A 13,063-nucleotide genomic window follows, 5' to 3' on the forward strand; every position below is an offset into this window, starting at 1 on the left:
TTGCCTAACAAGAATCTATCTACTTCCGCCTGAAAAATATTCAATGACCCATCTCCATTGCTTTCTGAGGCAGTATTCCAAAGTCAGGCAATCCTGAGAGAAAAAAATTCTGTGGTCCTAAAAGGGAAACCCCTAATTTTAAAACAGTGCCCCCTAATTTTGTACTCTCACATAGGGAAACATTCTCAGCATGGCAAAGTGGTATTGTCACTGGACTGGTAATCCAGAGACCCAGGGTAATGCTCTGGGGACCTGTGTTCAAATCCTACCACAGCAGATGGTGGAATTTGAATTCAATAAAATATCTGGAATTAAAAGTCTAATGATGACCATGAAACCATTGTCAATTGTCATAAAAACCCATCTGGTTCACTAATGTCCTTTAGGGAAGGAAATCTGCCGTCCTCAGCTGGTCTGACCTACATGTAATTCCTGATCCGCAATAATGTGGTTGACTCTGGAATGGAGCAAGACACTCAGTTGTATTAAACCTCTAAAAAGGCAATAAAAAGGAATGAATCCAGACGGACACCCCAGCATCAACCCAGGCACTGGAATCGACAACAGCAAACGCAGCACTGTTGACCCTGCCAAGTCCTCCTTACGAACATCTGGGGGCTTGTGGCAAAATTGGGAGAACTGTTTCAAAGACTAGTCAAGCAACAGCCTGACATAGTCATACTCACGGAATCATATCTTACAGATCACGTCCCAGACACCACCATCTCCATCCCTGGGTATGTCCTGTCCCACCAGCAGAACAGACCCAGCAAAGGTGGTTGCACAGTGGTATACCGTCAGAAGGGAGTCACCCTGGGAGTCCTCAACATCAACTCCGGACCTCATGAAGTCTCATGGCATCAGGTCAAGCATGGGCAAGGAAGTCTCCTGCTGATTACCACGTACCATCGCTCCCCCTCAGCTGATGAATCAGCACTCCTCACTGCTCAACACCACTTGCAGGAAGCACTGGGGGTGGCAAGGGCACAGAATGTACTCTGGGTGGGGGACTTCATTGTCTATCACCAAGAGTGGCTTGGAAGCACCACCACAAACCAAGCTGGCTGAGCCCTAAAGGACATAGTTGCTAGGCTGAGTCTGCAGCAGGTGCTGAGGGAACCAACAAAAGGGAAAAACATATTTGACCTCATCCTCACCAACCTACCTGCCGCAGATGCATCTGTCAATGACAGTATCGGCAGGAGTGACCACCACACGGTGCTTGTGGAGACAAAGTCCCATCTTAACACTGAGGATACCCTCCATTGTGTTGTGTTGCAGGGTCAACAGGTCTGCATTTGCTGTTGTCGTTTCCAGTGCCTGGGTTGATGCTGGGGGGTCCATCTGGATTCATTCCTTTTTATTGCCTTTTTAGCAGTTTAATACAGCTGAGTGTCTTGCTCCATTTCAGAGTCAACCACATTATTGCAGATCAGGAATTACATGTAGGTTAGACTAGGTGAGGACAGCAGAACCATCTTGCTAAATGAGATAGATTCTGAATAGACCTAGCCACTCAAGAGTGGGCAACCATGAGATGCTGTGGGCCATCAGCAGCAGCAGAACTGTACTCAACCACAATCTGTAACCTCATGGCCCGGCATATCCCCCACCCTACCATTACCGCCAAGCCAGGGGATCAACCCTGGTTCAATGAAGAGTGCAGGATCAGCACCTGGCATACCTAAAAATGAGGTGTCAACCTGGTGAAGCTATAACACAGGACTACTTGTGTGCCAAATAGGATAAGCAGCAACTGATAGTCAGAGATAAGCGATTCCACAACCAACAGATCAGGTCGAAGCTCTGCAGTCATACTACATTCAGTCGTGAACAGTGGTAGACAATTAAATATCCCCATTCTCAATGATGCAGAAGTCCAGCACATCATTGCAAAAGATAAGGCTGAAGCATTTGCAACAATCTTCAGCCAAGCGGATGATCCATCTCGAACTCCTCCAGAGGTTCCCAGAATCGCAGATGCCATTCTTCAGCCAATTCCATTCACTCCAGTTTAAGGCACCGGATGCTGCAAAGTCTATGGGCCCTGGCATTATTCCAGTAATAATACTGAAGACTAGTGCTCCAGATCATGCCACACCCCTAGCTAAGCTGTTCCAGTACAGCTACAAAACTGGTATCTACCCAGCAATGTGGAAAATTGCCCAGATATGTCCTGTACACAAAAAGCAGGGCAAATCCAACCCAGCCAATTGCTGGTCCATCAGTCTACACTCCATCATCAGTAAAGTGATGGAGGGAGCCATTAACAGTGCTATCAAGTGGCACTTGCTTAGCAATAATCTGCTCCCTGATGCTCAGTTTGGGTTCCGCCAGGGGTCAATCAGCTTCTGACCTCATTACAGCCTTGGTCCAAACATGGCCAAAAGAGCTGAACTCCAGAGGGGAGGTTAAGTGTAACTGCCGTTGACATTAAGGCAGCATTTGATCAAGTGTGGCATCAAGAAGCCCTAGCAAAACTGCAGTCAGTGGGAATCAGGGGGAAAACTCTCCACTGGTTGGAGTCATACCTAGCACAAAGGAAGGCGGTTGCGGTTGTTGGAGATCAGTCATCTCAGCTTAAGGACATCACTGCACGAGTCCCTCGGGGTAGTGTCCTAGGCCCAACCATCTTCAGCCGCTTCATCAATGACCTTCCTTCTATCCTAAGGTTAGAAGTAGGGGTGTTTGCTGATAATTGCACCATGTTCAGCACCATTCGCAACTCCTTAGATACAGACACAGTCCATGTCCTGGGGGTTACCATGGGGGTGGCCAGAACTGAATTAGGCTAGTCATATAAATACTGTGGCCAAAAGGGCAGGTTAGAGGCTAAGAATCCTGCAGCAAGTAACTCATTTCCTGACTCCCTAAATCCTGTCCATCTACAAGGCACAAGTCAGGAGTGTGATGGAATACTCCCCACTTGCCTGGGTGAGTACAGCTCCACCAACACTCAAGAAGCTTGACACCATCCAGGACAAATTAACCCGCTTGATTGGCACCCTTTCCACATTCACTCTCTCCACCACCAATGCACAGTAGCAGAAGTATGCACCATCTACAAGGTGCACTGCAGAAACTCACCAAGGCTCCTTAAGCAGTACCTTCCAAACCCATGGCTGCTCCTGCTCCTTAGGCATCACTTTCCAAATCCATGACTGCTTCTACTTAGAAGGACCAGGGCAGCAGGTATGCGGGAACACCACGACCTGGAATTTCCCCTCCGAGCCACTCACCAATCTGACTGGAAATATATTGTCATTCTTTCACTGTCACTGGGCCAAAATCCTGAAACTCTCTCCCTAACAGCACTGTGATTGTACCTACACCACAGGGACTGCAGGGGTTCAAGAAAGCAGCTCACCACCACCTTCTCAAGAGCAACAGGGATGGGCAATAAATGCTGGCATAGCCAGCAATGGCCACACCCTATAAATGCATAAATAAAGCCTGTTCAGCATCTTACGTACTTCAATCAAGTCACCTATCATTCTTCTAAACTCCAGTGGAAACAAGCCAAGTCTGTCTAGCCTTTCCTCATAAGAAAACCCACTCATTCCAGGTATCAATCTAGTAAACCTCCTCTGAACTACCTCCAATGCATTTACATCATTCTTTAAATAAGGACACCAAAACTGCACCCAATATTTCAGGTGTGGTCTCGCCAATGCCCTGTATAATTAAGCATAATATCCTTACTTTTATGTTAAATTCCTCTCATAATAAAGGATAGAATTCCATTAGCCTTCTTAACTACTTGCTGTACCTGCACACTAACTTCTTGTGACTCATGCACTAAAACACCTAGATCCCTCTGCAGCTCAGAATTCTGCAGCGGTTCGCTACTTAAATAATACTCTGCTTTTTTATCCTTCCTGCCAAAGTGAACAACTCCGCATTTTCCCACATTATACTCCATCTGCCAAATTTTTGCCCACTCACTCAACCTATCTCTATCTGTCTGCGACCTCCTAATGTACTCTTCACAACATACTTTCCCATCTATCTTTGTGTGATCTGAAAATTTAGCTATCATGCCTTCACTCCCCTCATCTAAGTCATTGATATAAATTGTAAGTTAAGGTCCCAGCACAGGCTCCTGCGGGACTGCACTCACACATTCTGCCAATCAGAAAAAGACCGATTTATGCATAGTCTATTCGCTGACAGCCAGCCAATCTTCTATCGATGCTAATACTTTATCCCCTACACCATGAGTTTTTATCTTCTGCAAAAACCTTTTGATATGGCACCTTATTAAATGCATTCTGGAAATCCAAATACAGCATGCCTACAGGCTCCCCTTTATCCACACTGCATGTTACTCCTTCAAAGAACTCCAATAAATTGGTAAAGCACAATTTCCCTTTCACAAAACCATGTTGACTCTTCCTGATTACCTGGAACTTCTCTAAGTGCCCAGCTATTACCTCAATGATCAATTTTAACACTTTCCCCATGGAAAGCTAAGTGGCCTATAGTTTCTTGTTTTCTGCCTCCCCCCCTACTTGAATAGAGGGGTCATATTTGCTCCTTTCCAATCTGATGGAACCTTTTCAGAATCTAGAGAATTTTGGAAAATTAACACCAACTAGTACCTCATTAGCCATCTCTTTTAAGACCCTAGGATGAAGTCCATCAGGACCCGAAGACTTGTCAGTCTGCAGCTCCAACAGTTTGCTCAGTATCGCTTCCCTAGTGATTGTAATTTCACTAAGTTCCCCTTTCACCTCCTATTTTGTAGCTATTACTGCAATGGTTTTTGTATCCTCTATAGTGAAGACAGAAACAAAATATTTGTTCATTTAATCTACCATTTCCTTATTGTCCACTTTAACTCCCCATTGTCACTCTCTAGAGGACCAACACTCACTTTACTTACTCTTTTCCTTTTTTTAAATACCTGTAGAATCTGCTGCTATCCATTTTTACATTTCCAGCTAGCTTCCTCTCATACTCTAATTTCTTTCTCCTGATTAACCTTTCAGTCATTCTCCGCCGTTCTTTATATTCCGATCAAACATCTGACCTGCCACTCATCTTTGCGCAGTTATATGCTTTTTCTTTAAGATTGGATGCTCTCCTTAAACTTTAGTTAACCACAGGCAGTGGGTTCTCCGTTTAGAGTTTTTCTTTATAGTCGGATTATACTTTGAGTATTCTGAAATATCCCCTTAAATGTCTGCCACCGCATCTATATTGATCTATCCACTAGCCTAGTATCCCAGCTCACTTCAGCTAGCTAAGCTTTCATGCCACATATTTACCCTTATTTAAGTTTAAAACACTAGTCTTGGGCACACTTGTTTCTCCCTCAAAATGAATGTAAAATTCAATCATATTGTGGTCACTGCTACCTAGGGGTGCCTTCATCGGAAGTCATTAATTAATCCTGTCACATTACACAATACCAAGTCTAATATAACCTGCTCTCATGTTGGTTCCAGAATGTGCTGCTCTCAGAAACTCTCTCGAAAGAATTCTATCAACTCCTCATCCAGGCTACCACTGCCAATCTGATTTTTCCAGTTTATACATCGATTAAAATCACCCATGATTATTGCCGTCCCTTTATCACAAGGAGCCAATCTTGTATACTTTGTCCTAAACTGTGGTTACAGTTAGGGGGCCTGTAGACCACTAGTGACTTCTTTCCCGTACTATTCCTCACCTCCACCAAAACTGATTCTACACCCTGATCTCCTAAACCAAATCATCTAACTATTGTACCTGCCATCCTTGATCAACAGTGCTACCCCTCCACCTTTGCCTAGATTCCTATTCTTCCTGAAAGTCATGCACCCTTCAATATTCAACCCAATCCTCGTCATCCTGCAGCCATGTCTCTGTAAAGGCTATCAGGTCATATTTATTTATTCCAATGTGCGTTATCAATTCATTTACTTTGTTATGAATGCTATGCACATTCAGATATAGAGCTTTTAGTTTTGTTTTTTGGTTATCTCTATAACATCTAGTCATGACTACTAGTGTATTCTTAGGGATCATCTCTCTATCCCTTCCTGCTATTCTATAGCCCTCTCTTCCCATTTTACTATTATGGTCTCCTGCCTTGAATCTACCCCTTGATTTGCCACATCTACCCAAGCTTGATCCCATTTAGTTTAAAGCCCTTTCTACTTCCCTGGTTATGCAGCTCATAAGAAGTCATCCCAGCACAGTTCAGCTGTAGATCGTCCCAACAGTACAGCGCCCATTTTCCCAGTACCAGAACCCACTTATCCCACACTAGTCTTTTAGCAATGCATTCATCACTCTAATCTTATTTGCCCTTTGCCAATTTGCACATGGCTCAGGTAATAATCTAGAGACGATTACCTTTGAGGCTTCTTAATTAGCTACCTAGCTTCTCATACTGACTATGCAGAACCTCCTTCCTTGTCCTGTCAATGGCGTTGGTACCTACATGACCCTCGACAACTGGATCCTCCCCCTCCCACTTCAAGTTCCTCTCCAGCCCTAAGCAGATGTCCCAAATCCTGGCACTGGGCAGGCAACACTGCCTTCTGGACTCTCACTCTTTGTTGCAGAGAACAGTGTCAACCCCCGCCATTATCCTAACCCCTACTACCTCTACATTCCTTTTTGCTCCCCCCACTGGAATGGCTTCCTATACCATGGTGTCATGGCCAGCCTCCTCATCCACCCTGCAGACCTCGTTTTTGTCTACACAGCTTGTGAGCACCTTCAACCTGTTTGACAATTGCAAAGTCTGAGGCTCCTCCATAAATGTCTGTTCATCCCACTGCCTGCCTCACTCAGACACATTCTCCTGTCCCTCAATGCTGACCAAAACAGAAAACTCTATTCCAAGAGGTATGACCATCTTCTGGAACAAAGTGTCCAGGTATTTCTCCCCCTCATGTTGTGCAGTGTTTGCAGTTTGGCTTCCATATCAATAATCTTGATCCAAAAACCCTCCAGCTGCTTACACTTCCTGCACATGCGTTTGTCCTGGATCGCCTTGGTGTCCAAAAGCTCCCACATTCCACAGCTGCACCATAACATCTGTCCTGCCATTGTTACTTGTGTTACTTAACTTAGTTAACTTGATTTAATTACTCACTTAATTAACTTAGAATAATTCCTAAGTATGCCACACCCCTTTCCCCCATGCACCGAGTTCTCATATGAAACTAATTCACCACTTACTCAGTCTCCGTCTTACTCCAGCATAGTCGCCTGTCTCCACAGTAGTGCAGTTTGAAAAGCCCTGTCGCTTTTATAGACCCTCTGATATGTCACTAGCTAGTTTAGCTTCCTGCTACAGTAATTAACACCACCTGCTTTCAGGTGATTGACAGATAACTGCCACTCCAGGCAGTTCTCTACTCAACAAGCTAACCTAACTTACTCGAAGGTTAGTACTATGTCAGATCTTGATTCTTAATCTATAGTTAAAACCTGAATTTACCAGAACTTACCCTTGAACCTAATTCATTACTCAGTCTGTCTCACTCAAGTGCAGTTGTCTGTCTCCTCACACACCCCTTGATAGGGTAAAGACTGAGGTATTGTTCCCCCTGGCTGGGGAACCTAAAACATGGGGGCACTGTCTCAGAATAAGTGGCTGATCATTTAGGACTGAGCTGAGGAGAAATTACTTCACTCAAAGGGTTGTGAATCTTTGGAGTTCCCTACCCCCGGGGGTTGTGGATGCTCCATCATTGAATACAGGTAAGTCCAAGGTAGATTTTTGATCTCAAGAAATCGAGGAATATGGGAAGCAGACAGGAAAATGAAGTTGAAGCCGGAGATCAGTCACGATCATACTCACAGAGCAGCAGGCTTGATGTAGTATAGTCTTCTCCTACTCCTATTTATTGTGAATGCTTTATCTCAGGGAATAGTTAAGACATACCCTTCTGATCCATCAGACTAACTACGTGCTGGCAATTTATTCCAGAGATCGAAAAGAAATACTTCCTAGCATCTAGCCTACAGTGGGACTATCAATCCAATGATTTCTAATTGATTACAGTCTGCAGGGACTGCAACAGCACATCCTATGAAGCATAGAATCAGTCACAACTTTTGGATAACCACGTTTAACCGTGCATACGCAGTCTCCAGAAGTTACTGTCAGTTTCAGAAAATTAATGACAGAGAATGCTGATGGTTTAGCCAGCATTAGTTAGAAAAGCTGAAACCACACCAATATTTGATCGCTCCTGAATATCACTTTACAAATTGCTTTTAACATAAAATGGCTTGCAGCTCAACAGTAAGCCTATAATAAAATAAAAGCAAAATACTGCGGATGCTGGAAATCTGAAACAAAAAATAGCTGGAAAAACTCAGGTCTGACAGCGTCTGCGCGGAGGAACACAGTTAACGTTTTGAGTCCGTATGACCGAAGAAGAAATGTTAACTGTGTTCCTCTTCGCAGATGCTGTCAGACCTGCTGAGTTTTTCCAGCTATTTTTGTTTTTGTAGTAAGACTATAGTGACATTTTACACTTGCTTTCTTTGCACAGTTTTAGTTTTTTTTTTAAATGTTACGAGTGCTATACGAGAGCCCACTATAAAGTTATTCATCAATGATTACATTTGCAATCTGGCAAATTACATTTACAACTGGTTCAGTAAAATTCAGATGCAGCCCTACAGAACTTTAAAAATCACAAATTTGTTTCCAGGTCTGTACCAAATCAGCCAATCTACTAAAATGACAGTAGGAACATTACATTCTAAAATGGGTTCCTATTGAATATCTCTAATGCAGTCACTGCCATATGTGAGAAGGTAGTTGTGACTGGCTGTCATGCACCCATTATGAATAATCTCCTGATGCCAATTGACTTGGTTCACACATAAAGTACCACCATGGAGAAAATTTCAGAGCAACAGTCAACCATAGAACCATAGCCCTGGAAAAGGCACAACCTTCAAGAGACAAGAGAACACAAACATTATGGGTGAAATGGCCTCTTTCTATGCTTTAAATTTCTATGAGACACTGAAAATTACAGGAACGCTCGAGTATGCTAATTCTGGTGAGATTTTTTACATTGCAGTGCTAAATACCTATATGTGTTTTTTTATATTCTATTATCCCATCTTTTTATAAGTAAACATGATTAAGACTGAACTTTTTTTTTTCATTTAACACCAAATGTAATTAGTACTGTGACAATAAAAATGAATACAGGGCATGAAAAGTCAATCTTCACTCAGAAAACCAGATGCTTTAGAATTACACAGCTCAGTAGTGTACCCAGCAAACCGTTCCAACAGAAGGATTGCAAGGTAAAGCACTGGATGAATATGCAGTGTCAAATGAAGGCAGAGACAGAGTTCATGTGAACAAGTGAGAGATGGTTTGTGCACACCACCTCTTGGCCAAATTGACAATAACAGCACAAGTCTGGTAATTAGTCTTACTATCCTTCAGCCAGAGAATGAACAAAACAAAAAAGAACTTGGAAATATAAAAGAACAGCATTAAATAATTTACTTCTTACCATAAGATTTTCTATTTAATATTCTACAAGTTAAAAATAAATGATATTCTCAATCTCAATCTTACAAAGAAGAATATGAAAACCAATTGCCATGTAAAAGTGCTGCAAGTTCAATTTGGTGATGCTGTAGATAGGTTTTAATATCTTATGGAAGGAAAGAAACACAATGTTGATAATATCTTAGTCCTTCTGTCCTTTAAGTGCTCTTCCTACATCAGAGCTAAATTCTTATATATTTCAGCAAGATGCAAGCCTATAGTAATCTTCCTTAATGTTGTCAATCAAGCAAGATGAAAAGTTATGCTTTTTGTTAGTCATTTAGAAAAAAAATGTAGTTAATTAAGCTTTTAAACAGAGATCACATATTAAACTCATAAACCAGTAATCATTGTAGCTACGGAGCGGTTTTTAAATGGCCTAGCAGGGAGTCCAGTATTCAGTTTTGATGCAAAGTTTTATTGTTTAGACTGTTTTCTTGCTGCATTGCACAAGCACAGAAGTTGCACAGATGCATATTAAGACAGTCCATGCAAGTTACTTCTGAAAATGGGAAGGAAGAATCATAAGCAATCTGCTCTTCTTAAAATTCAGCAAAATATCCAGAGAAGATTATGAAGTGATATCATCTCAATAATTTACGTACAAGCAAGACATGCGAAACCTTCAACTTGCTTTAAGAATAAAATCAAATCGAATGTCCGACGAGTGAAAGAAATCCTGAAAGACAGCCGAAAAAGCTTTGTACTTTACTAACAGATTAGTTCTTGAGTTGGACAGATATAAATCATTTTAAAACAAATCCAATCAGTCTAGTTTTATTCTCTTCCTCTCTTTTCTTCACCTGAACCTCAACCTCTCTCAGCTACTGTTGTGAACTTTGCATTTTCTTCACAAGTTGAGTTTTTAAAATTTGATGACTTAAAAGACTATCCAGTTAAAAAAGCTAAATAAATGGTTTATGAAGGTCTGGATTGAATCTGCCTCCAACACTCTCAGACAGTGCATTCCAAATCCTAACCACTCAGCTAAGAATGTTTTTCCTCATGTCACCGTTGCTTCTTTTTCCAAAGATCTTTTTTGGTGTCCTCCGGTTCTCGATCCTTCCACCACCTGGAGCAGTTTCTCCCTATCTATTCTGTCCAGACCCCTTATGATCTTGATTACCTCCAGCAAATCTCAATTTTCTTACCTCCAAGAAGAATAGCCCCAGCTTCTCCAACCTATCCCTGTAACTAAAGTTCTTCATCCCAGGAACCATTCTCATGAATCTTTTCTGCATTCTCCCTAATGCCTTTACACCCTTCCTAAAGTTTGGTGAAATTAGTAAACACTTCTACACACAAAAGGTGGTAAAAGTTTGGAACAATCTTCCACAAAGGGAAATGATTTGAGATCAATTGTAAATTTTAAATCTGAGAGATGGATTTTTCTTAACTAAAGGTATTAAGCAATATAGAGCAAAAGCAGGTTATATGGAATTAAGTTGCAGATCAGCCATGATCTTACTGAATGATGAAACAGGTTCTAGGGCCCAAACAGCCTACTCCAATTTTTGTTTACTGCTAAGATGAATTACACTACACCCTGGCTCACCAAAACTTCCTGCACATCTTCATCTAATAACGTAAAGTTCTTCAGTGCTCTGTTAAAGGGATTTCCAATTAAATTTTGCTAAGACTGTCACATACAGTGAATACTAATGTGATTGGTGAAAGGAAGATAGAAGTTTTCCCTGCAACTGAAAGGTAACTCTACAACTTCAGCAACATAGATGTTAAATACTCCACCACATGTCAATGCTCCACCTGGGATTAGGCTCACTGGCTGCCAATTCCTCCACTGCCCACCTACCCTCCGCAGACCAGTCAGGTGTTTCCATCAGTTGCAGCGGTGGTCTTCTATTTCCCCATTTGCTTTTTAGTGGGCTATCTTAGGTGCCAGCTGTAGCTCCACTGGTAGCATTCTCACTGCCAAGTCAGAAGATTGTGGGTTCAAGTCCCAGTCCAGAACACAAATATCAAGGCTGACATTCCAATAGAGTACAGAAAGTGCATTTCCCTGTCACAGGTGCTGTCTTGTGGATGGGACATTAAACTGATTTTACATCTCAGTTGGATGTAAAAGATCTCCTGGCATTAATTTGCAGGAGGGCAGGCAGGTAATCATTTATGTTTTGGATAACATTTATCCCTCAAACATCAAAAGGATTATCTGTTTTTTTATTATTCATGGGATGTGGGCATTACTGTCTAGGCCAGCATTTATTGCCCATCTCTAACTCTCCTTGTTCACAGGGCGCTTTTAAGAATCAACCACATTGCTGTGCGTCTGGAGTCACATGGAGTAAAAGACATGAGTGACCCAGATGGGTTTTTACAACAATTGGCAATGGTTTCATTAATTCCAGATTTTTACTGAATTCAAGTTGCATTATCTGCCACGGTGAGATTCCAACCCCAGTCCCCACAACATTACCGAGTCTCTGGACAACTAGTCCAGTGACAATACCACTGTTGCACTGCCTGTTTAAGGAGTCTTGCTGTGTGCTGCCACGTTTCCCACATTACATCAAGGACTACACTTCAAAAGTACTTCAGTGGCCCACAAAGAACTTAGGGAGGTCCGGTGGCTCGGCGCTATACAAATGCACGTCAATCTGTTCCTGTCTGCGCTGAAACGCGAGACACCCGGCTTCAGTGCGGGTCCAGTCACAGGACTCGGCCGTAACCGGGCTCGCGGAAATGAAGCTCGGCTTCCGCGGTCATTGCCAGGCCCCTGTAACAAGGCTGACGTGGCGGCTCCTCGCCTTGTCCAGGGGACCTGCCAGTCCGCTCCCCGGTGTCTCGGGGGGTCAGTCCGAGCACCCCGCCCACCGTCTCCCTCCCCAGTGCCCGACGCTCCCTTACCAGTGTCTCGCTGTGCGAATGCACCAGGCCCCCGGGCCTGACATCGAACTCCCCGGTGCGCGAGCGCTCCACCGCACCGCTCGAGTCGGCCGCGCAAATCAGAATAATGGCCAGCAGCGCGCGCCCGACCCACGCCATCGAACCAACCGCTCCCGTCAGCAGCCGAGCAGTCGTGCGCCTCATTGCGCAGCCGCCCTGCTACCTACGGGTGGCCCAGGCGGCAGTTAATACGCGTTCTCGAAACGCCGTGGGCACCTTTCAAACCGCTGTTGAGTCTGGAGCCACCCGGCGAGACTGCACGTGAGCAGAAAATGGAGGTTGCACGCTCCGGAGTTCAAGGTGTGACATTCCTCCACCCTCCATTTACATGTCTTTGCTCGATGTTCCCTAATGTAGCAACTTACATGTATCTAGCACCTTTAACGTAGGTAAAATATCTCAAGGCACTTCAGAGGAATGTAATCAAACAATAATAATTGATGCAGAGCCAGAGAATGAGATTTTGGGCCCTAACCTCCGATTAGCTTCGGAAAGTGCTGGCCTGCAAAAATTAAAAGAAATAAATACCTACTTGCCTGGTTTTGAAAATAACATTGACATTTATGTTTGCCAGAGCTGCTTGGGGCCTGCATCAAGAGAATCCTCGCCTTCATGGGATGTGGGCTTCGC

At 43.3% G+C, this 13,063-nt stretch overlaps 1 protein-coding gene across 1 annotated transcript in view; it reads right to left on the bottom strand.

Moving 5' to 3' along the window:
- The window catches only part of mydgf (myeloid-derived growth factor), a 79,043-nt gene extending 66,404 nt beyond the window's left edge, over window positions 1–12,639 (bottom strand). The window contains exon 1 of the mRNA XM_041203813.1: window positions 12,395–12,639. Coding sequence (XP_041059747.1) covers window positions 12,395–12,577 — 183 coding nt within the window. The 5' untranslated portion in view covers window positions 12,578–12,639. The remainder of the gene's footprint in view (window positions 1–12,394) is intronic.
- Window positions 12,640–13,063: the final 424 nt, after the last annotated feature.

The sequence above is a fragment of the Carcharodon carcharias genome, chromosome 14, assembly GCF_017639515.1.
Source record: "Carcharodon carcharias isolate sCarCar2 chromosome 14, sCarCar2.pri, whole genome shotgun sequence".
Classification (NCBI taxonomy): Eukaryota; Metazoa; Chordata; class Chondrichthyes; order Lamniformes; family Lamnidae; genus Carcharodon; species Carcharodon carcharias.